The 25,969-nt window shown below is 40.1% G+C and overlaps 1 protein-coding gene across 2 annotated transcripts in view; it reads right to left on the bottom strand.

Annotated features, from left to right (window-relative positions):
* Nucleotides 1-25,969, bottom strand: part of CCN4 (cellular communication network factor 4) — a 442,762-nt gene that overhangs the window by 170,826 nt on the left and 245,967 nt on the right. Inside the window, exon 2 of one of the 2 annotated variants that reach the window (XM_044066943.1) lies at nucleotides 2,442-2,695. In XM_044066943.1, the coding sequence (XP_043922878.1) occupies nucleotides 2,442-2,556 (115 nt within the window). In that variant the 5' untranslated portion in view covers nucleotides 2,557-2,695. Of the gene's footprint in view, nucleotides 1-2,418; nucleotides 2,696-25,969 lie in introns of both variants that reach the window. The other variant, XM_044066942.1, reaches the window with a different exon arrangement.

A 25,969-nucleotide genomic window follows, 5' to 3' on the forward strand; every position in this document is an offset into this window, starting at 1 on the left:
TTCCTCTAGAAGTTGCTTGATATGTTGTAGTGCTTTTGAGGGGAAAGGATGAAAAATATCAAGCAAATTTGAGTAAGCACAAACCAAGCATTCAGATACAGTGTCATATAAATACATTTATTACAGAAGTTGATTGATGTTTTATAGTTCTAAGGTGAAAGGAAGAGTATAGTTTGAACAAAAGGCATGGTATTAACAAAAAAACCCAGCACATTTTGTCTGTTATGTCGCACCTCATCCAAACAATAACTAGAGTGTAGGTCTTCAAGTACATTAAATTCAGTCATAAATTGTAGTGAGGAAATGATGCAATAAGACTGTCTCCCACTTATTTAGGGATGCATGTGTTTTTATTCAAGAATACAGTTCTGTAAAACAGCAATTCATGTGGGGGGACAATTCAGCTTGGGAAGGACTACAAGGTAGAATAAATGGTTTTATAGAGATAGTATTACAATATTTTTGGCAAAGCAGAAGCAGCGATATGTCTGCTAGGCATCTCTACTCCTTGCAAAAGGGCACCAAGTGAAGCACAAGTCCACAGGACAAATGCTTTCCAGTCCCCCTAACCATGCATCATATCTGACATGCAACACTGCATTACTGTCCTAATTATATAGGTTTATGTATTCAAATTGGACAACATGATGCAGTGGTAAAGACCTCTGCCTTAGAGTTTCAGGGTTTGATCATTTCAGACCTGAACTATATTCAATGTCTTTGTGGAGTCTGCATATTCTCCCCACATCTGCCTGTGCATTCTGTGAGTAAAATAGTTTTCTCTGACCTCCTGAATACTGCTGCTTGACTGATTGACTGTCTATGCTAAACTTGATGCGAGCTCGCACGTATGTGTGTGTGTGTGTGTGTGTGTATGTATGTGCATACACATACACACACACACACACACACACACACACACACACACACACACACACAAAATATTTAGCCTTCTTTGTGGATGAAAAGGGTAAAAGAGTCCGCAGACCACACACACACACACACACACACACACACACACACACACACACACACACACACACACAAAATATTTATCCTTCTTTGTGGATGAAAAGGGTAAAAGATTCCACAGACCACACACACACACACACACACACACACACACACACACACACACACACACACACACACACACACACACACACACACACACACACACACAAAATATTTATCCTTCTTTGTGGATGAAAAGTGTAAAAGAGTCCACAGACCAGGCAACTTATACTGTTAACAAATAAATACATTTAAAAAGTGATTTCTAATTGCAACTTTGCATTGCACAGGTGTGTTTCATTCATAATTATCTTTCAATCAGATTGCTTGAAATAACTTGCTCAGTTTATCAGAAATAAGAATACTTCATAAGCACATCTGTCCTGCTAGGAAAAAAACTAAATGACAGTGTTAGCATGAATAAGATGTTTAAACAATTTAGGGTAGTTGTGTTCGTAGATCACTATGCATTTTTATCAATTATATAATAATGCCAATAAAATAAATACTTGCAATTGATTTTAAATATTAAAGAATAACAAAAATGGAAATTATGATATTCTAATGTACTTTTACAGTGATGGTTTTCTATAGAAGATACAATTATTTCAGGAGCTCTGTTGGTATTAGACGGCCAAAATTCTAAGTATAGCATAGCAGCCAATATTTAATTGGCAGCTCATGTGCCTGCTTGAGCTGGCAGGGGAGGATAGGCATACCCTTCCTGGGGAGAGAGCAGGGCGACTGCCACAGTCTCTTAAATGAATGCTGGGGATTTAAAGGTACATCCGGGGGGTGCGGGGTGGCTTTCAGTTCACTTAGTAGCAGCTTTCAATCACAAAGGGAAGGCACTGTGAGCTTCTGCAGTGATGTGAGTAGCTCTTCCCCCTGACATGTGGTGGGTGGTTAGGGTCATTGTGAACAATGTTCTCATTGCTGCTGTACATGCAAAATATCCGCATGGCTGCAATAAAAAAATTATCTCTATCCAGTGAAGACACAAAACACCCTCATTGCTAACTCTATGATGACCCCCCCCCGATGACCCTGGATGTCTTTCGTCCTTGTACATCTAGTGGGTACCTTCTCCAACATGATGGAATGTATGTGCTCAAGTTCAGTAGGGGAGCAAAGGGGCTAAAAGGACTTAGAAAACAAATAAAGGTACATTTCCTGAGATCAGCAACTGTATGTGTTATGTTATACAAGTTTTCTTGCAGAATTCATAATATCTGAAATTTGATCAGTAGATATTAGTTAGAATAAATGGCATAATTGGTGGCATATTGCTGTTGCTCTCAGGTTCATGAAATAGCAGGAAGAATTTTTTTTCTTACACAGCTTCACTGGTACAAAGCAGTAAACAAGCCATTCAACTGAAGATACAACTAAAGGCTCACTTACATGCACATACGCCAATTTCGTACCTAGGCTTGTCTCGACTGTAGTCACAGTATAACCCTCTGTGGAAATCACAGACATCGGCTTCATGGCATTGTTCCCCAACCTGCTTTGCACACTGCTTGCAGCAGTCACAGCCATCTGTAACAAGGCTAACTCCTGGTGGACACAGGGGTGGAGTTTTGGGACATTCACAGGGCCATTTGCAGTACCTTTCCTGGATATAAACTTCTGTTGTTGTTATAAACGGAGTCATTGTGGTGGAGTTCTGAGAAATAACCTAAAGATAAAAGAGCATTCACTTCAGCTATTAAGGATTTTCACATTAAATATTTACAGAATGACATAGATTCACACTCTTGTTTCTGTTATTACAGTATTAGTAAAACATAATTATACATGATAATACATACATGTTCTTGCTCTCTTCTCTTTATTATCCTTGTCTGCTCCATTTTCTAATTCTTAGACAACTTACAGTATGGAGGTTAATGTTGTCTATTATCACCACACTGATTGATGGCATGTATGTCCGTATGTCTGCAACAATTTGAAAATTTTCTTCAAGAACCTTGTTTTACACATTTGCTATAGATGCATATGTGATCTGCAATTCTGTCACTTGCCAATATATATTATATATTATATTACATCTAAACATCACTGCTCTGATACACTAGTTTGGCCCAGAAAGCAGGAAGCATGCTGGGAGGTTGGATTTTGTAGGGAGGTTGAAAGTGCAAAAAATGTTTATCTAAGTTTAAACAGACTATCACTACACTACAGTGACAGGAGTACAAAACAATTGTAGCTTCTAAGATCTTTGAGAAATGCAGGAATGGTTAGACACAACTATTTTTATATATTTATTTAGGTTTATAGAACAGGATAATCAGTCTTGGCTAAGGGCATATTTTCAATGTAGTCCCGGGAAGAAAAGCACTAAAACATGATTTTTAAACCAAGGCTTCTCAACATATTTTGATTGTGGAGCTTTGCTCCATGGGCCTCTACTGAAAATGGGCAATTTCTGGCCCAGTTGTACTTTCCCAGTAAACAAATGTCAAGTAAAATAAATATATCTTTAGCATGCAGATTCAAATGAAACAATACAGAAACTGAGTAGCAAAAGCAGCATGTAGACATGCAATGACACATAAACTGAAAGTGTGGCAGCATATAGCCTTTAATGCAGTACATTATAATGAGCAGAGACATGATTAGATTAACGTGACCAAGGATGATGATGCAAAGCATGTTAGTGGATGTAGACAGATGAAGAGTGGTTAGCAGATCATGCTTAATGGTACTCCGTGGCTCAGGAGGATGCTGGTCCAAGGCATGTGCTCAATGGAAAGGAAGAACTAGGTGATAGCTACAGCTATTATGGATATTGTCATGGAAGCATGGAGTGGGACAAATGAGGGAGCCAGATCCTAAGACTGACATTGATTCCTCTGGGCGTACTATAACACCCTGAGCATGTTATGTGTACAGCTGTGCTCATCTGTCTGCCTGCTGTGTACATTTGTTTTCTAATACAAATATAGTTTACAGCTGTGAGCATTTTCATTTACTGCCCCTTACCATTCCAGAGGAGTTTTAGCTTGACTTAACGTGCTGGACACTTGTGTGTATTACTTCCTGAATAACTTACTGGCATAGAGTACTACTGAGTATTAAACTGTGTTTTGGCTAGTCTGAGTACTGGATCACTGCTGCTCCCAACACTGGGATTTGAACATTGTAGCTGTAATATATTTAGACAAGCATCACACCTATCCATGCATTACTACAGCCCTCAGATCTCAAGTAGCTGTCATTCTGGGACATGGGATGTAATTTAAGCTGACAAGCTCTAATTTCTGATGATTACATCACAAGCATTTATAACTGTCTCTAGAATTCAGAAAAATGTTCACAGTTCCAGCTAATTGGCCAATGCATTAACGAAATGCAAGTCAGAGACAGGCATAGCTGCAATGAGAAATATCTCATTATTGGCTCATTGGAATTCTCTCTGAATTGTACATTAGCACAGTCAGACCTAACTGTACTAGTGTTTCCTCTTGTGGCCCATGCATCTTCTTACTAAAGGTACCTCTCTACAAACACATACACTTGATTCCCTACCTAACATATTCAGTACCAACTACTTAGACAGACACATACACACACATACACACAAACACACAGTCAATTCCCAATCTAAACCCCTCAGTATGACTACCTATACACACACACACACACACACACACACACACACACACACACACACACACACACACACACACACACACACACACACACACACACACACACACTATTCTCCCTCCTAGTGTCTCCACTCCCATGATAGCTCTAAACCTCAACACAAAAAATCTGGACAAAGCCAAATATAATGGGGGGGGGGACAAAGCCCCCAAAATAGGGACAAATTTTAAATATTGCTGTTATAAACTTAGAAAGTTGCTAGGATAAAAGGTCTTGTGTTACCATGCATTTTCTGAGGGTATGAAGTCTGAAACTCAAACTGTCATTGTTTAGTGAATTCAGTCCTCACTGACTTACCACAGAAATCCAGAAAATGAGAAATTCTGTGAGGAACAGACCAAAAATAAAACTCTTTTGGCTTTTCCCAGTTAGGGGTCGCCACAGCGGAACTCTGGTCCGCTAATGATTGGCAGTGGATTTTTTCAGTGCCTAGTTACCAGCCTGACGCCCAACCTTCAAGGAAGGCACACCCATTCACGCACGCACCTACCTGCATGTCTTTTACATCACTCGACCATGGGGACGACATGCAGACTCCACACAGAAGGCGCTCCAGCCGAGAATCGAATGGGAGAACCTCTTGCTATGAGGTGACAATGCTAACCACTGCACCATGAGGCAAAAATATGGACATTCTTCAAAAATCTGTACAGTTGAGAGGTATGTGACCACCGTGTTTTTTAGATGGTCACTTTTTCCTCCTAGAATAAAATTTTACTTGGCTGGGCAGGTCTCTGAATCTCTTGGCTGAGCAAATTGGGAACAATGGAGATTTCTGGGGGTGACCATATTATTAATTAACATTATCCACTCCCCTGGACTGCTGCATTAGCATGCGGCTCTGCAGGAGACACTGGTCTTAGTACCCAATGAGGGCAAAGCCCCAGCAGTAGAGTGATTGCTGAATCAGAAAGGTTTATTGCAATGAGGAAACCTTCTTAACTAAGGTTTTCCCATTCAACTAAGCCTTTCTGAACCTCAGTCTATGTCTACTTGCCAGAGATGACTGGTTTCTCAATGTCCAACTTGCAGCATTACTTCTTATGCTTCTAGCCTTTATTCAGATTAGAACTGAAAGAAATAAACATCACAGTACTCATACAAGGATGAAACACTGAAGGCTCTGGCAATGGAAGTAATATAGCAATGAAGGTAGCACACAAACAATTAATATGTTTTATGTCTACCTAAATAAATAAATAAATAAAATATATTTTTACTTACTTTTTGCAGATGCCTAATTTGCTGACAGTCCCAGGAGTAAATATTAGGCAGTGGCAAATACTAAAGAAAAAAAAAATCATATACATGCCAGAGCACATTATACCTAGTCTGTATCCTCAAACTTAATTTAACTAGCTCAGATGTATATGTGTGTCAGGAAAATAAAATCCCTGATTGCAAACAACCTTATTCAATCTCTAGTAAAGAGGTGCAACACTTTTTTCAAATCAACAGCCCTCAGCATAATGTATGTTAGAGAAAGGGGAAAGGACTAATATTTAATTTCTTTCAAGACCATTTCACTGTCTCTCTCTCTCTGTCTATATGTATATATATATATATATATATATATATATATATATATATATATATATATATATATATATATATATATATATACATCTATATCTGCTGTTAGTTCATTGCACTTGGATCTCCAGCACTGTCTCATGTGCAACATCTGCAGTTCCTTTGTATGTCTGCATGGATTTTCATCAGGTGCTCAAATTTCCTCCCACATCCCAAAGACTGCTGTAGATAAACTGACAATCATTCATGTATGTGTGCGTGCCATGTGAAACTAAGCATGCATTTGCAACGAGTAAGGGTCTGCCACACTGATCAGTTTGTGTTTCTCTGCCTTGATAGGCAATGGACTCCTTGTACTCATATGTTTTACTAAGATGATAATTGGAGAAAAAAATGACATGAAACACATCAGAGAAGTATTTCTATGAAGTAGCAGATATTTTTTCTGGCAATGCGATACTAATAACCATGAATAAACAACAAACCCTACAAAACATTCAATTTACATGTAACAAACCTTGACATATTTATTGCTCCAGGTGTGTAATTTTGCGATTGTACTGAGTTTGAGAACATCATGAGCCTCTTTGAGACACTTATTCATACTGTGACACACCAACGTTGCCTTCTAGTAACATCTGTCACTGAGAGTTTGAAAGAAATGAAGTATTATGATGACCACAAAATAGAAGAATTCAGAATTCATGGTGGCATATTTTATTCAGTGTGTTTATAGTTTTAAAGAAAACTCTTATTCGTATAATAAGAAATATTTTCCGCTCTAATTTATTCATTCATAACAAGATGGACACTCTTCTGTCTACAGTCAAATAGTTTTAAAGATCGTACAAACCTTGCATCTCTCCTTCTGATAGACTAATGCCCAAAGTATAATCAGATGATGTTTTATCTGACCCATAAATTATGTAGTGAGAAATGTGTTTTTTCATAACCATATAAACAGCTTCAGAAAAATTATTAAAACTATACTTGAATATAGTAACACATTCCTTTGCTGGAAGGACAGTTAAAATATTAAACATAGATAAGCTATAAGAAGCTCACACAGACCTTAGGAACAAGCATTATTCCAACAGTTACTGCCTATTCCTCATGGAGTTTACAGCTTAGAATCCTTTTTTGTTTCTCATAATCTTGAAACTAATTTCAGAATTATGTGGATATGTAGTCTCTTTATTCTGGATTTCTAATGCTATACATCTTCATGGTACTCTGAAATGTAATCTGAAGCGTTGCTGCATTACAGACAGCTACATTTTCCAGCCCCCCCTCCCCATTTACATAGCACATTTACAGCTTTTCCCAGGTTCTACTTCGTATTTGCACGTTACATTAAAAACTTAATTATGTTGGTCTTACATGATTAGCCTTATATAAACTAATCTTTGTTCATCTGTTAAACAACATATATGGACAAAATATCATGCAAAATAAAATACTTTAATTTGGGCAGTAAATCACATACAGTGCTGCACTAAACTATTTTTTGTTTGCTTGGATTAAAGAATTTGAACATAAAATGCTGTTATAAATTTTATATACTACCAATGAATATGTTACTTCAATATCCACCATAATTACAATAATGCCAGAAAGTTATTCTTCATCCTTTTAAAATGTGTTAATTTATGATTTTATTTGGGTTTCTCCTGAATAGCACAATATTAATGGACAATATTTTGTCTGTATTAATGGAATGCAGAAAGTAGGACACAAAACCTAAATCTAGCAGGAAGGAAGAGCAGTCATTGTGTAGTTGTTAAAACCCTGCGGTTTTCCTGATCTGCTGGATTAATGTAATTCCCTATAACAAGATATAGGCGCCCTACATAGGTACATAAGCAGCTGTGTAGTTAAGCCTCTGTTTGTGTTTTAAGGTCAGGAACTAAAGAAAGTAAGCCAACAGTCATTGAAAAACAAGAATTATTTATGGTACCGAGGAAAAACTAATTGTTAAGAATTTCACATGATATAGTAACTGCGTCAGTGTATTCCTTTAGACTGTTAGTATGCATGTATTTACTCATCTATTTATAACCATGCAAGGCACAAGTTCATCTACAAAAGTTCAACCTCAAAAACTGTGATAAAGAACAACAAAATAAACAGCAGGTTATCAGCACATGCAAATAGGGGCCTTTTTTGGAATGTCAGAAGTCATGGTCTTTGGCCTTGCCCTTCTGTTACTAAATAACATTTCAGAACCTCGGCATAAGGTTTTTAGACTTCATTTAACAGATAGTTTAATTGGGTCATTAGTGTGATGCAGTAATGTATAACTAAACATAAAACGATAATATACAATAATGTGAAGTTAGCAGAAATGCACAAAGGTCAGTGTATGGCAAAACTGACATAACTACATATATAACAATACATTGTACTACATGTGAGCAATATACTTAATGGAATGCTGTCCTGCAAACATACACAAACATAGATCTAACATCAAAATCACTGGCTGTGGATATCACTGGAGAGTTCTGGGGTTTGACTATTTTAGTAATTTTGGAATTCAGGATGATGTTCAAAACCAAATCAAGTACACAACATTTACGGTTAAGAAAATCCATTAAATGGACCAATGAGCAGTTATGATATTTGTACCCTGTGTAAAGCATATAAATAAACTATATAAAAAATTACATACAAATGTCAAAATGTAGACATTTCAGTTATATATACATTGCATCTTCGTTTTATTTGCTGCTGTATGCATATTTTAAACTGCTTTCTGAAGTAAGACAGGGTATGGAGCCAAAAAAGAATGCCTGGGATTTAATTACTGATCCAGGGTCCTGCTGCCCAGAAGAAAGAAACTCAGCACAGACAAGTAAATGCAGTGAAACTGTAAGCAAGTCTGGGATGGAGTAAGACTGCCTGAGTGACCTAGACTGTTTATGGACAGAAATAAGTTGACGGAAGGACTTGCAATGCCTTAGGACTTCTGACTTTGTGATTTATGGTCCAGGTGTGACATCTAATAACTTGGTCCAGTTTAATGTCATTCCATGTTCCATGACACCGTTCAGAGTTGATTCAACATGGATGAGCTGACCACAGGAAATAATAGCACTGGTGGGACTAGGGTCTGCACTTTTATAATGCTTGTGGATGATGTCCATTCAATTGCAGACTCAGGTACTTTACACTTAGGTTTACAGTTATGGAAAATCAGCTAAAGAGCATAACAGCATTTATGGCACATCAATCCTGTGGTGGTCAGACTAGCAGATACGTTTTTGTGGGTATTCTTACATTTACTGTTCCAGAACTTTGGCTAGGTTTGGGGGCAAAATCAAAGGCTGGTGCTATGATGTGAGCGATGCTCTGGGGATGCTGGAAGGTAGACTAACTAATGTCTTTGCTCCATATGGTGGAATTTTTAACTTGCAATTTTGAAAGACTAGAGACATGTGCTAAGGGGTGATGGTGAATAATGTTTACTATCCCAGGAAGTAGTGCTCTAACTCAGCTGCCCCAGAGCTCCCTGTGTTAGGAATCATCTTTAACAGGTCATATATTTAGTTTGTGGTGATTATTTTAATAGCAGGGAGCTTCACATTTCACCACATTTGGTGTGCTGGGCCAACACCTTGGTAGTGGAGTTTGTGACTACAGTGGTAATTCCTGCCTGAATGACTCTGCATGGCCATAAGGATGACTAATAGAATTAAGAGATTGTGCTAAGGTGCAGCTGGCATGATCAGTAACCTTACTGATCTCTCTCCAAAAAACTCAAGGAGGGAGATCACGAAAAACTGTCTTTGTCTACACAACAAATCCTTACAGTGTGTCTGTGCTACTTTTCATGGTTTTATTTCTGTCTCAGAATGTATTTCTATGTTTTAGGCATCATATTTCTTCTGTGATGGCTATGAAAATTATCAGAGCCTTAATGCCTTAATTCATCAGTTTGAGTACAGATTACTGGTAAATATAGTGCCCAGGGCCACAGGGCAGATTCTCATATCAGCACTTCCTGGAATGATTTAACATTGCTTTGTCTGTACTGTGAGGTTGCAGTTAGGCAAGCCATGCTTCACTTCTAGCAGTTCTTTTCTCTTTTCCATGATGTTCTGTAACTGTAGTAATAGGGATATCGGGGAAATCGCCAAATGGAGGGTGCAGGAGGGCTTGCCTCCCAAAATAAAAAAATGTAGTAATTTTACTTATTTGAACCAGGCTTACATCACAGTAATTTTATGAACTGAATGTTCATATGGCTAGAGTGAAAGATACAAGTACATAAAATACAACATACTCATTGACATGAGGATGAAAGAATATTCTAAAGTTACACATAGGATCATAGGATCATAGGAGATTACTAGGATATCCACCCGGAGGTCATTTTAAGCCTAGCCATTTCAACCCAATGTAATACTGTTGAGATACTAGTCAATACCCAAGATTCCATTTAGTGAGGACTGCCCAAGTCCAGGAGGTTGTAGGCACTTTCCCCGGTAAGAATTTACGGTGCCCCATCCACTCACCCAGGTTCCTCTTGAACAGTGTCATATAGGTGCTCTGTTTCACATGAATTGGTAGCCTGTTCCAAAGATGTGGCAGTTGCTGGGAGATAAATCTGTCCCTCCAGCATGTCCTATTTAGGATGCAGGCCATATTTAAGTCACTGGAATGGGTAGCCCTAGACCCATTTGATTTACGGATATGCAGTAAGTTCACTAGGTTTGGATCTTGGGTTGCTCTGTAAGCTAAGCAAATGTCTCTCTTAAAAAGTCTGTATGATATGGAGAATAGTAACAGGGATTTTAGTTGGTCCGTGTAAGGCACATGCTGGAGGCCCTTGATCATCTCTGTCAGAAACCTTGGGGGGCTCTCCAATTGCTGTAGGTGCTTAGTACAGTAAATACCAAATGGAGTGTTATACTCTATTACTGCCAGATAAGTGTCGAGTATAGGGGAGTTATAACTTCTTTTGGTCTCGAGGCAATGCCTGTACTAATCAAGTGAGGTACATGGAAAGCTTTTCTTACAATGGTAGACGTGGTGGTTGAAGTTAAGGTCGCTGTCAACCTGTAATCCCAGGTCCCTTACCACTTCATGGATAATTAGGGTATTGTTATTGATGTGATTGTGTGAAGGGACATTGTTTGTGCTGAAGAGAATGATGATGCACTTCTTTGCATTCAGTTTGAGACCGTGACTAAAACACCAGTCAATGGTCTGTATGAGACCACCCTGGAGTACACTGACATCACTTCGGGATTCAATGATTGCATCTAGTTTGCAGTCGTCTGCAAGCTTGGTCAGCCACAACCCTTTAGTTTTGACCTGAACTTCTAAGAAGTATATAGCAAACAGTAGGGGGCCCAGGACTGACACCTGTGGCACCCTGCTGGTAACAGGTCTACTGGTTGATGTGGAGTCACTCACTTTGATAGTATGGGTCTGGTTTATGAGCCAGTTTGCAACCCAGTTTACAACAAAGGGATTTTCAGTCTTAAAAAAAAACATGTTCCTCAGTGCTCTACACATAAACATGTTCCTCAGTGCTCTACACATACCTCTCAAAATCTTAACACAAGAAATCTGCACAAAGCTTTAATTAATTGGGGTGGGCGGGAGACAAAGACCCAAAAATAGGGAAAGTTTAAATATTGCTCTTATAAACTTAGAAAGTTGCTTCAATACAAGATTTGTGTTATCATGCATTTTCTGTAGGATAGGAAGTCTGAAACTCAAATGTCATTATATACTGACTTCAATCTTCAGTGACATGCCAGAAAAAAAACCCTCAAAATTTAAGAAGAGACCAAACAATATGAGACAAAAATCTGAATAGTCTGAAAATCTGGACAGTTGAGATGTATGGTTCCACATTTGAAGGCAAGGGTGTAGCCAGGCATACTCATTGCACTCTACAGAGTACATTTCTTTCTGACCAAAACTGGGACCTTAACAGTCTGTGAGTGCAAAATGGAATCTACTGACTACACCCCTGTTTGAAGGACATGTTACGCATTCTGTGTTAAGACTTTTTCCAATTAATGCCACTGACAGCAGAGATGTTCGAAAAAACATGTACTCATATTTAATGATACTTTCAGGTGATAACAGACTTTGCGTAACATGTCACTTAGTATTCTGATTTGCACTTAAGTATGGTCCACTGTTCTCTGTTATAATAGTATTACTTGTATAATGAACACAATATATTCTGAATGCAAGAGGGCATGAATTCAAATGCAGACTATAAATCCACATAAAAATGGGACATAGATTCATTATCTACAAACAGAAGGGGGGTGAACACCTAAATGCAAACTCGTACACTTGCAGGAAGAGTCACTTCATGTGCTTGACATCAATGCTGCCTCAGGCTTAGAAAAACAACAAGAAATACCCCCAAAGTTAAACTTCAGTGAAACCACCAATCATACCTTGCCTTTCAAATGCTTATCTGCCAGCATACCTCTCAAGTTTACCTCATTTGCAGGAATAAAAAACTTCATGGTCCTTGAAGTTCCACACTGAAAGGGTCTGCCACACATGCAGTATTAGAAATATTTCTACTGATACCCATGATAAACAGGAATGAGCCATATTAAAAGTTTAAGTAAAACTAGTATATTTAACTATCCTATGACCTTTCCAATTGAAGTTAAGTTGATTTGCCCATTTGTCCAGTCTCTGACAGAGACATGAATTTAATATGAAGAACAAAAAAAACATAGTATACATATAAACATTCAATTAATATGAAGAATAGGAAAACAAAATAACAGTATAAGCAATATAATTAGATAAGAAGTATATGTACACTTTTCCAAATGTTCTACTGGTGTATGTTAGGGAAGTTTGCCTCAGCTGGCATAGTTGCTGCCAGACTAACGTCTAGTTTTCCTAGTACATCTATTTTATTTCAAATGTCTACAATGGTTGAACTCTCCTCTTGCTTTCAATGTTCTTAAAATGAACTGTTTATCCATTTGGGATCATAGAGTAGAGTAGAGGGACCCAGTGGCAGTGGATACATCCCAAAGAGTCAGCACGAAGGGCTAGTCTGTATCATGAGGGTTGTCTGCAAGTCATGCTCACCTTGAATAGTTTGGCATCTGCAAGCTATGATACAGTATGAATATTTGTTTATTTATTTTTTATTTACTTGCTTATTTTTGGCCAGTGGATATGCATGAGGCAATGATGACTAAAGACTGGTAAAAACACAGATGTACTCTGAAGTCTGTCTAGCCCACTATGTAGTACAAATTTATTATTAAGGCCTACATGATCTCTGCTATCTTAATGAGATTATGGCCAAGGAGCAAGAGGTTCACATGAGATCACTTTTCAATCAGCATATTAATGCTTAAGTCAAACAATAACCAATTTATTTTAGTGGTATACTGAATTCACCAAACAATATCAAATCTACTTTAGTGTCAGTAAAACTGGTAAATGTGGCCATCAGATTTTTCATTAAGGATGGGCGAGCTGGTGAGAGAAAATGGATTATGCTGACACAGAGTTTAAGGGTTGTCCAGTGGTGACATCAGCCATAATCCTGTTTAGAGCCCCATTCATAGGTTCATAGGTTCATAGGTGTGTACTAGGCTAATGGCCCTGGAGCCTTTACAAGCCTAGCACATAGTATTACTCTGGCATCGTGCCACCTGACCTTAGCTCCTAATGCCTCTGTTGAGTAGAGCCACTGGAGTGATCTCTGGGGTGAATTTTCTATTTCCCATCTATTCATTAAGATTTCTCTTGAAGAGGCCAGTGAGGTGCTCTGTTTGACATGTATGAGAAGTCTATTCCAGAGCATAGGCAGTCTCTGGGTTATGAACCTATCCCTCCAGCTTGTTTTGTCGATTGTGGTAATGAAGTTGAAGTCTCTGGAGCGTGTGGTGCGGAGGGATTGGGATTTCTTTAGATGTAGCATTTCTAATAGAACTGGGTCAGACATGGCTTTGTAAGTCAAGCAGAGATTGCCTCTATGAAGGTGATATGAGATAGAGAATAGTTGGAGTTTTGTGAGTCTGTCCATATAGGACAAGTGTTTTAGGCCTAGAATCCTCTTTGTGAGGTACTTTTGCGGCCTCTCTAGTTGTAAGTGTCTAGTGAGGTACATGCCAAATGGGGCATTGTACTTGATGATTGGCCTAATGAGGGAAATGTACAGGGAGACAATGACCTCTTTCTTCCTGGATGCAAAACCCTTAGTAATGAGATGTGCCACATAGAAGGACTTTCTGACCACAGTGGCAATCTGGTGGTCAAAAGAGAGGGTGCTGTCAATCTCTGTTCCCAGATCTCTTATAACACCTTCTGTGTTCAGTGGACTACCATTGATGTGGTAATTCATGGGAACCCATTTTTTCCCAAAGGGGATGATGGTACATTTTTTGGCATTGAGCTTAAGGCCATGGTTCTGACACCAGTCATTGGTCTCAGTGAGGCCTTTCTGTAGGATGTCAACATCACTTGGGGAGTTAATAATAGCTTCCAACTTGCAATCATCTGCAAACTTTGTCAGCCAGAGTCCCTTCGTATTGGCCTGAACTTCAGAGAAGTAGATACCAAACAGGAGAGGACCCAGGACCGAACCCTTGTGACTGGTTGACAGTCTGGCTTGGAGCCAGCTACTTTCACACTGTGGGTTCTATCTGTGAGCCAGTTTGCAACCCACCTAGTGATACAGGGGTTGATGCCTAGATTAGTGAGTTTTTCTATGATTCCTGAGTGATTTTTTTTTCTGTGATTCATCCAGTAGTAAAGAAAGGAGCTATGTTTTGACTGTTAACAGACAACCCCAAATGCATTCCCCTGGTCTATCCATTGTGATGCAGAGATGTAGTGAGAAGAAATGAGATCGAAGGGGAGAATTAGACTTTGGCCATCTATTTGTAACTGCCTGGTATCTCAATGGTGCTACAGTCAACAGGCATCTCTGTCATTACACTAGTTAATTAGACATCCTGTACTTATTAGTGCAGTTTGTAGGCAGTGTTCTTAAGTGGTCTGGAATTAACTAGTATTTTGGCACTCCAAATAATAAAAAGAAGCAGCAGCAGATATGGTGAAGAGTCCTGTAAGTATGTTACTAATAAGTCAGTAATTACAAAACCTGTAATTCAGCATATAACGAGGCAGCAGCTTAGAACAGCAGTAAAGGGGACTAGTAGGGTATGATGCAGAGATTAATGTGTATGAGGGAGGTGAAGTGAAAGGAGAGAGGCTGGGAAAGAGGAGTGTGGATGACATTTAACAGGTTCGGTAGGTGCATGTCTTATACAGATCTGATGAAGTACTGTAAAGTACATATTCATATAAGATTATAGAAGGCTACGGCTATAGCTGAGGGCAGTGGAAGGATGGAGAAAAGCTGTACAACAGGCAACGTGCAATTGTGTAATTAAACTTACCATAACAGTAAATACTTGAATGATCACTGATGTAGTAGCCTTAGCTATACAGGTTATATCCTACCAAGGATATAACAGCTGGCCAGTTTCCAAAGCCTCATGGCATTTTCCACATGCCCGAACTGTCAGACATGACAGATTGCTCCATGGTCAAGTCGAAAATGATGCTTCTTTCTCAGGGAAAACAAGCAGCAAATGCTGGTAAATAAAAAAGTATTTGAAAATTACTTTTTCCCCAGAAAAACATAGTAAAAAGCACTTTAAAACACTCTGCCAGCTCCCAAAAGTAAAATAAACATAATTTCTCAAAAGAAAATGTTTTTTATTTACTTTAAACAACTTTTAAACTGACAGGAAAAAAGAGCCCTTCTGTTTAAAAGTACAGTACAGTACAGTCTCATGACAAACCATTAGAACACAAACTCCTAGCTTTAATAAGCAAAATTATGAAATGGAAGTTTTTCCCCCAAATAAAACGTATTTGCCCATCAAAGTAAAGCAGACAGTTGATCCTCGAAAACCTAAGAGCAAACTTTTTGGTGGCAGTAAAGCTCTAAGGATTTTGTGCACAAATGTCTGTTTTAGTCAGCTCAGTTTGAGCTGCTTGACAGTTTCAGCAAGTGGAAGGTGCCCTAAAGCTTAGGAAGCTGTCCGTCTGTTATAACCTTGGCAGTATATAACTCATACAGCTAAGGTTACTGCAGCAGTCATCAATATGATTAACATTATGGGCTTTAAAATGAGAAAACATGGTGTAGTGGAAAACAAGGGTTAAGAATGAGTAAAATACGAAAGTGAGTAGCACATGCATGTAAACAATCTTTGTAAAATTAACTTTAAAATATTCTGTACTCTATACTTAAGTGAGCAAAAACAAAAGTTGGAGAGAAAGTCAGGGTTAGGAGAACAATGGAGATGAAGAGAGGGACAAAACCTCTCAAGAATAATGTGTCTTGTAAAAAAAATAAGACTACTGCATTTTCTGTACCTTATGACCTCAATGAAATGGTCAGTTAGAAGGAAAAGACGTGCATCTTAAAAGCAAGGAAATATTTCCTTAAGATATATGAGAGAGCTTTCAGTAAACATTTAAAGACTATATAAAAATGCAGAAGAATTAAAACTCAATTGCTACCAAATAGGAAGCTATAATTATAATAGCTATGTAAAGATAGTAACAGACTGAGAGGACAGACAATGGCAGTAAAACCTAGTCGGGTGTGAGAAAGAAAGAAAGAAAGAAAGAAAGAAAGAAAGAAAGAAAGAAAGAAAGAAAGAAAGAAAGACAGAAAGGAAACCTGCATCAGTGAGACTATGTAAAATATAAAAAGAATAGTATATGGTGATAGTAAGAAAGGTGGGAGAAGAGGGGACTGGAGCATGCCTCCAAGGCTTACGTTTGAAAACAGTAGAGTATGAGAGTAAAACGTGAGAGAGTCAGATATGTCAAAAAGCTGGGGGAAATTCTGAAAGAAATCAAATAGCATTTAGTAGTGGTAACAGATATGGCAGAAGGTAAGAAATCATTTTTCTTCAACAACCTAAGACTCTGCTTCGAGGTGTGAAGGCAATATAGATATCACCTGTATATCAATATATGTATCAAAAGGGATAACTTACACACTATAATCAAAACAGAATAAGCAAACAGGAACAGATTATTATAATGCACATTAAAAGAGGTGTGAGAACTTTGAAAATTTTGGAAGATGTTACTGTTCTTTCAAAAAAAAAATGCTTGAAAAGTAAACTAACTGTACTAGGGCATTGTCAAATTTAAAATATGTACACATAGGTTACATGAAAAACGTAAAGTAATGTATTGGAGATGGTAATTAGCCTTGCTTCTTGACTGTTTTGCATTAATGTAGAGTCTGCTACTTAAAGATGTTCTTCGTCTCCCATTGCTGCAGTCCTTACATATGGGTACTCCGCTGCCCACAATCGGCCCGAATACCAAAGGGCTAGAACCGGCGTCGGTCATCGGCGCCCGAGACTGACGTCAGTACGTGCCAGTACAAATGCGCATGACCGACGCCATAACCTCAGTCTTTCTTGCCGCGTGGTCCTAAGCAGAAGCAGCATTTGCAAGTGCCGTTCGGCGTTCTGGAATTGTCAATTTTTGAGTTTCAGACCGGAGACCAAGTTGGGCTAAGTACCCGTTAGACACTTTTGTCTTTTCTTGCCTCAGTATTGCGGATGTCAGAAAAAGTTAATAACTGTATTTCTTGTGGGAAACAGATTCCTCATAGGGATTACCATTCACTCTGTATTCCTTGTTTGGGGCCTGAGCACGACGTTGTTGGGTGTCGCTTTTGTGCTACTTTTAACAAGCGTACTATTAAACGTCGGTTGGACTGTGCTAGGCTGGTGTTTGGTAAACGTTGTAATTACAACATGCCGTCGGATTCGCCGACGCCTGGTTCTTCTAAAACGCAAAGAGAAGTCTTTGTGGTCCAAACAGGATGAGTCGTCCACTCCGGACGCGGTTCTGGAGAACCACTGACTACTTCAGCGGCTCCTTCTGAAAGTTTACCTGAGTCTCAAGGGGAGCCTTTGTTACTACAGGAAGTGGCTTCTCCTGTGTTAGGCCAGGCTGAGGGTGCTTCTCTGATGTCAGTGGTTCCCTCCCTCATAGGGTAGTTAGGCCTCCTCCTTCTCAAAGCAAAGCCCATTCTAAGTCTAAGTCTGCCCCTGCTGGTGCTAGTCCCCAGGGTCCAGCTCCTAGGAAGCACATGTTAAAGATGGCTGAAGATTTGATTACTTTAATTAGGGGTTCTATGCCCCCCCCCTGTGAAGTGGCCCCTGGGAGGGACAGAGTTGGAGGGTTTGGTTCAGTCTTCCAATGAGTCAGATTCCTCTGTAGAAGAACTTCAGGATTTCCTCCTATTCTGATTCAGAGGCTGAGGACACTACTCCCTCTCGTCCCCTCCAGAAGATTTTTCTTTCTCTGAGACTTTGCATTCCATGAGGGAACATTTCAAATGGGAGGGCCAGGATTATTCTGATTCTCGAAAAAGGCTAAGAGAATTCTTGTTTTTGCCTCAGCATAGGCCCTTGGCTATTCCCCCTGTACTGGATGTTGTTCAGGATGTATTTTCTGAGGCTGCCCTTTACCCAGATTCTCTGCCTCCTGCCCCGTTAAACCAGATAGATACTACAGGGTTCCGGAAGCTCACAAGTACTTATATAAGAGTCCTAGGGCTGATCCAGAAACTATTACTCAAGGCCCCAAAGGTGTTAGGGCTTCTGTGGTTAGGAATCCAGTTCCTCTGGACAAGGATGCTAGGGCCCTGGATAGGTGGGGTAAAAACTGTATACCTCTTCTACTTTGGCTATGAGAGCTTTAAATTGTCAGTTTCATATGCTCAGGTATCAAAATTATTTGCTGGGCCAATTGAAATGTAAAGTAGATGCTTTAGCTGAAGGTATTGAATGTAAGGAGCTTCAGGATTTAGTGCATGCTTCAGACCAAGTTGGTAAGCATTCTTTGCAGTGTGGTTTTGATGCTTTACAGGCTTCTTCCAGGGTGGCTGCTACTAGTTCAGTTGTTCGCAGGCATGCCTGGCTTAAAGATCAGACCTTGTCGGAGCATGTTAAGGCTCGAATTATGGATGCTCCTCTGCAATCTGATGTTCTTTTTGGCCCTCCAGTAGAATCAGTTTTGAAAAAAATGGAGGAAAAAGCTAAGTCTATGCAGACAGTTAAGGACTTTTTACAGGTTCAGCCCCCTAAGTTCAGTAGGAATTGGCCTGCTAAGGGATGGTCTTTCCCCTCTTCGGATTATCAACCTAGGGGCAGGTCGAGGCGAGGTAGAGGTAGGGTTTCCTCTCAGGGCCCTGTTATTTCTAGGTCTTTGAGTTCTTCTACCCCTTCGGCTGGGGAGGGCAGGGGTCAGTCCTTTCGGAAACAGACCCAATGACCTTTGTCTTCAGCTGCCGGACTCTGCCTTGCTGGCAGCTCCTCTAGGAGGAAAACTGGGACTTTTCAAAAGGAATTGGCATTTGGTTACCCAAGACAAATGGGTATTGGACATAATAACTCGAGGCTACAAATTTTATTTTCACACATTCCCTCCTTTCAAAGGTATGCCGGATGTGCCTCATCAGCAAAGACTGGAAGCACAGGCACAAATTTCTTCTCTGCTTCAGTTGGGAGCAATACAGGAAGTACCTTCTGCAGAAAGAGGCACAGGGTTTTATTCCCGTCTTTTCTTAGTGCCAAAGAAAGGAAATACTTGGAGACCCATTCTGGATTTGTCCATTCTAAACACCTTTCTGGAAATTCCAAAATTCAAGATGTTAACACTGCAACAGCTGTTACCTATGCTGGGCAAAGATCACTGGATGGTGACTCTGGATCTCAAAGAGGCCTATCTTCACATTCCTATCAGGCCCAGTTGCAGAAAATTCCTGAGATTTCGAATGGGAATTTGCATTATCAGTTCTCTGCATTGCCCTTTGGCTTGTCTACTGCACCCAGGGTATTCACAAAGTCCTGGCTCCAGTAATAGCTTTTCTCAGACTAACAGGAATTCAAATTTATCCTTATCTGGACGACTGTTTGATTCTGGCTCAAGGCAAGCACGAACTTCTTCAACATCTGCAGTATGTAATGACAGTTTTAAGTTGCCTAGGGTATTCTGTGAACGAAATAAAGTCCAGTCTAGTACCCTCACAAGAGATGTGTTTTCTGGGTGTGAGACTGAATACAGCTGCTCAGATGGCATTTCTTACCCCGGACAAACAAAGAAATCTTCACCTATACTTCCAACAGCTATCAGTAATGTCCAGGCTGACTGCAAGGACAGTCCTTCAAGCCTTGGGGTTCATGGCATCTTGCATTCTAGTACTTCCCAATGCCAAACTGCATATGAGGAAGCTACAATGGTATCTCAAAAGCGTTTGGACTCAACACAGCCACGATTTGGACACTGTCATTCGGATTCTACCTTGCATTCAGAAAGAATTTCTGTGGTGGGCTCAGGAATGTCACCTAAACAAGGGGCTCTCTGTGACCCAACCAGAGGCAAGTCAGATATTGACGACAGATGCCTCAGAGTCAGCCTGGGGAGCTCATTTCAGAGGAAAATGGATTCAAGACCTTTGGCCCCCAGAGCTACTTCACTTGCATATCAACATGAAAGAGATGCTGGCAGTTCAATTTGCTTTGGAAGGATTCAAGAGCCTACTTCAACCAGGACTGGTGTTGATTCGAACAGACAACACAACTGTCATGTGGTACATCAACAAGCAGGGGGGAACTCATTCTTACCCTCTTTGCAGACAAGCAATGCTGTTATGGGAAACTGCTTTGAATCTGCACATCACTCTTCGAGCACAGTTTCTGCCAGGAGCACAAAAATTCGTAGCAGATGTTCTGAGCAGACAGATTGTGGATCCTCACGAATGGAAATTGGACCCTCAGGTATTTCTTCAGTTGACCAGGGCTTGGGGAACTCCAGACATAGATCTGTTCGCTTCTCCTCTGAATTTCCAACTGCCACTGTTTTGCACAAGGCTGTTTCATCCAAAAGCCTGGAAAATAGATGCACTATCCTTCAGTTGGAGCAACCTTCACGTGTATGCTTTTCCTCCTTTGCCTCTTCTTCCAAAGGTGCTGTTGAAAGTCAGGAGGGACAAACCTTGCATGATCCTTATAGCACCGGATTGGCCTCGTCACCATTGGTACCCTCTGTTGAGGAGCTTAATTCATGGAACACCTTGGCCATTACCACAGATTCCTCACTTATTGTCTCAGGAAAACAATCATTTTCTCAATGTCAGGGTGCAATCCCTACACCTGACAGCCTGGCGCATTCTGTTTTAGAGAAGGAGGGCCTTCAGCTCCCTCAATAAGTTTTGGATGTTATTTTGGAAGCCAGGCGTCCTAGTACTCGAAATGTTTATGCTGATAAATGGAAGAGATTTTTTCTTTGGAGTTCAGCTAAAGGCTTTGATGTCAAATTGCCTAATTTGACTATTTTATTGGACAAGGGTTTGTCCTTCTCTTCTGTAAAAGTGCATGCTGCAGCTATTTCTGCTCACTATGATTGTGACCCTCCTTTATTTTCACATCCATTGGTTAAACAGTTTCTTAGAGGGGCAAAGAATATAAGACCCCCACGGAGGGCTCCTACTCCTACCTGGGATCTTAATTTTGTTTTGGAAAAGCTGACTCTGCCTCCTTTTGAACCTGCAGCTACAGCTGAATTGAAGTTGTTGTCTTGGAAGACTGCTTTTTTATTGGCTGTTACTTCTGCTAGAAGGGTATCTGAATTACAGGCCCTCATGGCAGTGGAACCTTTTCTGATTTTTCACAAGGACAGAGTTTCCTTACGTACTAATCCTACTTTTCTGCCTAAAGTGATTTCTAATGTGGCATTGAACCAATCTATACATTTGCCTACTTTTTATGCTGACCCCCAAAATGAAGGGGAAAAAGTTTTGCATTCTTTGGATGTACATAGGCAGTTAAGGTATTATTTGTTCAGAACCAAAGAGTTCAGAAGATCTCAACAATTATTTGTTTCATTTGCTTTGACTTCACGAGGGAAAGCTGTCTCAAAACAAACTATTTCCAAGTGGATTGGCCATTGTATTGCTGTTTGTGACTCTCAGCAGGGAAAGGAGGCTCCTTTTGGGAGCAGGCCTCATTCTACTGGGGCCATTGCCACTTCTTCTGCGTTTTTGAGAGGGGTAGCTACTAAAGACATTCTAGAGGCAGCTACTTGGAGTTCTGTACATACCTTTACAAAGCATTATCATTTACCTCTTTATTCTAGGTCTAGGGCTGGGTTTGCCACTGCAATCTTACAGGGCATGTTAGCAGCTCCTACTGCTATTTAGTTAGCCAGCCTCCCTTTTTCCGTTGCTCTGGGATTCTACCCATATGTAAGGACTGCAGCAATGGGAGACGAAGAACATAGTACAGTTTTGTACCTACCATAAATGTAGATGTTCGAGGATCTCCATTGCTGCAGTCCAATTTTCCTCCCTCCTCCTTCCCCCTTTTCTTTTTAGGTTGGGGTTTGGGTGGTGTTTTTGCATTCTGACGCCTGAGGCAAGAAAGACGGGGGTTATGGCGCCGGTCATGCGCATTTGTACTGGCACGCATACTGACGCCAGTCTCGGCGCCGATGACCGATGCCGGTTCTAGCCCTTTGGTATTCAGGCTTAGAAACAACAACGGAAATACCCCCAAAGTTAAACTTCAGTGAAACCACCAATCATACCTTGCCTTTTCAAATGCTTATGCCCTGCCAGCATACCTCCTTGCGCAAGCTTTCATCTTCATTTGCAGGAATAAAAACTCTGGTCCTTGAAGTTCCACACTGAAAGGGTCTGCCACACATGCAGTATTAGGAAATATTTCTACTGATACCCATGATAAACAGGAATGAGCCATATTAAAAGTTTAAGTAAAACCAGTATATTTAACTATCCTATGACCTTTCCAATTGTAGTTAAGTTGATTTGCCCATTTGTCCAGTCTCTGGCAGAGACATGAATTTAATATGAAGAACAAAAAAAACACAGTATACATATAAACATTCAATTAATATGAAGAATAGGAAAACAAAATAACAGTATAAGCAATATAATTAGATAAGAAGTATATGCACACTTTTCCAAATGTTCTACTGGTGTATGTTAGGGAAGTTTGCCTCAGCTGGCATAGTTGCTGCCAGACTAACGTCTAGTTTTCCTAGTACATCTATTTTATTTCAAATGTCTACAATGGTTGAACTCTCCTCTTGCTTTCAGTGTTCTTAAAATGAACTGTTTATCCATTTGGGATCATACAGTAGAGTAGAGGGACCCAGTGGCAGTGGATACATCCCAAAGAGTCAGCACAAAGGGCTAGTCTGTATCATGAGGGTTGTCTGCAAGTCATGCTCACCTTGAATAGTTTGGCATCTGCAAGCTATGATACAGTATGAATATTTATTTTTTATTTACTTGCATTTTTGACACAGCCAGTGGATATGCATGAGGCAATGATGACTAAAGACTGGTAAAAACACAGATGTACTCAAGTCTGTCTAGCCCACTATGTAGTACAAATTTATTATTAAGGCCTACATGATCCATGGTCTGCTATCTTAATGAGATTATGGCCATGAGCAAGAGGTTCACATGAGATCACTTTTCAATCAGCATATTAATGCTTAAGTCAAACAATAACCAATTTATTTTTAGTGGTATACTGAATTCACCAAACAATATCAAATCTACTTTAGTGTCAGTAAAACTGGTAAATGTGGCCATCAGATTTTTCATTATGGATGGGCGAGCTGGTGAGAGAAAATGGATTATGCTGACACAGAGTTTAAGGGTTGTCCAGTGGTGACATCAGCCATAATCCTGTTTAGAGCCCCATTCATAGGTTCATAGGTTCATAGGTGTGTACTAGGCTAATGGCCCTGGAGCCTTTACAAGCCTAGCACATAGTATTACTCTGGCATCGTGCCACCTGACCTTAGCTCCTAATGCCTCTGTTGAGTAGAGCCACTGGAGTGATCTCCGGGGTGAATTTTTTATTTCCCATCTATTCATTAAGATTTCTCTTGAAGAGGCCAGTGAGGTGCTCTGTTTGACATGTATGAGAAGTCTATTCCAGAGCGTGGGCAGTCTCTGGGTTATGAACCTGTCCCTCCAACTTGTTTTGTCGATTGTGGTAATGAGGTTGAAGTCTCTGGAGTGTGTGGTGCGGAGGGATTGGGATTTCTTTAGATGTAGCATTTCTAATAGAGCTGGGTCAGACATGGCTTTGTAAGTCAAGCAGAGATTGCCTCTATGAAGGTGATATGAGATAGAGAATAGTTGGAGTTTTGTGAGTCTGTCCATATTGGACAAGTGTTTTAGGCTTAGAATCCTCTTTGTGAGGTACTTTTGCGGCCTCTCTAGTTGTTGTAAGTGTCTAGTGAGGTACATGCCAAATGGGGCATTGTACTTGATGATTGGCCTAATGAGGGAAATGTACAGGGAGACAATGACCTCTTTCTTCCTGGATGCAAAACCCTTAGTAATGAGATGTGCCACATAGAAGGACTTTCTGACCACAGTGGCAATCTGGTGGTCAAAAGAGAGGGTGCTGTCAATCTCTGTTCCCAGATCTCTTATAACGCCTTCTGTGTTCAGTGGACTACCATTGATGTGGTAATTCATGGGAACCGGGTTTTTCCCAAAGGGGATGATGGTACATTTTTGGTATTGAGCTTAAGGCCATGGTTCTGACACCAGTCAGTGGATTCAGCGAGGCCTTTCTGTAGGATGTCAACATCACTTGGGAAGTTAATTATGGCACCCAACTTGCAATCGTCTGTGAACTTTGTCAACCAGAGTCCCTCTCAGATGGCCTGAACTTCAGAGAAGTAGATACCAAACAGGAGAGGACCCAGGACCGAACCCTTGTGACTGGTTGACAGTCTGGCTTGGAGCCAGCTACTTTCACACTGTGGGTTCTATCTGTGAGCCAGTTTGCAACCCACCTAGTGATACAGGGGTTGATGCCTAGCTTAGTGAGTTTTTCTATGATTCCTGAGTGATTTTTTTTTTCTGTGATTCATCCAGTAGTAAAGAAAGAAACTATGTTTTGACTGTTAACAGACAACCCCAAATGCATTCCCCTGGTCTATCCATTGTGATGCAGAGATGTAGTGAGAAGAAATGAGATTGAAGGGGAGAATTAGACTTTGGCCATCTATTTGTAACTGCCATGGTATCTCAATGGTGCTACAGTCAACAGGCATCTCTGTCATTACACTAGTTAATTAGACATCCTGTACTTATTAGTGCAGTTTGTAGGCAGTGTTCTTAAGTGGTCTGGAATTAACTAGTATTTTGGCACTCCAAATAATAAAAAGAAGCAGCAGCAGATATGGTGAAGAGTCCTGTAAGTATGTTATTAATAAGTCAGTAATTACAAAACCTGTAATTCAGCATGAGAAAGCAGCAGCTTAGAACAGCAGTAAAGGGGACTAGTAGGGTATGATGCAGAGATTAATGTGTATGAGGGAGGCGAAGTGAAAGGAGAGACGCTGGGTAAGAGGAGTGTGGATGACATTTAACAGGTTCGGTAGGTGCATGTCTTATACAGATCTGATGAAGTACTGTAAAGTACATATTCATATAAGATTATAGAAGGCTATGGCTATAGCTGAGGGCAGTGGAAGGATGGAGAAAAGCTGTACAACAGGCAACGTGCAATTGTGTAATTAAACTTACCATAACAGTAAATACTTGAATGATCACTGATGTAGTAGCCTTAGCTATACAGGTTATATCCTACCAAGGATATAACAGCTGGCCAGTCTCCAAAGCCTCATGGCA

Source organism: Protopterus annectens, chromosome 3.part1 (genome assembly GCF_019279795.1).
Source record: "Protopterus annectens isolate FY-2018-M chromosome 3.part1, PAN1.0, whole genome shotgun sequence".
Taxonomy (NCBI): domain Eukaryota; kingdom Metazoa; phylum Chordata; order Ceratodontiformes; family Protopteridae; genus Protopterus; species Protopterus annectens.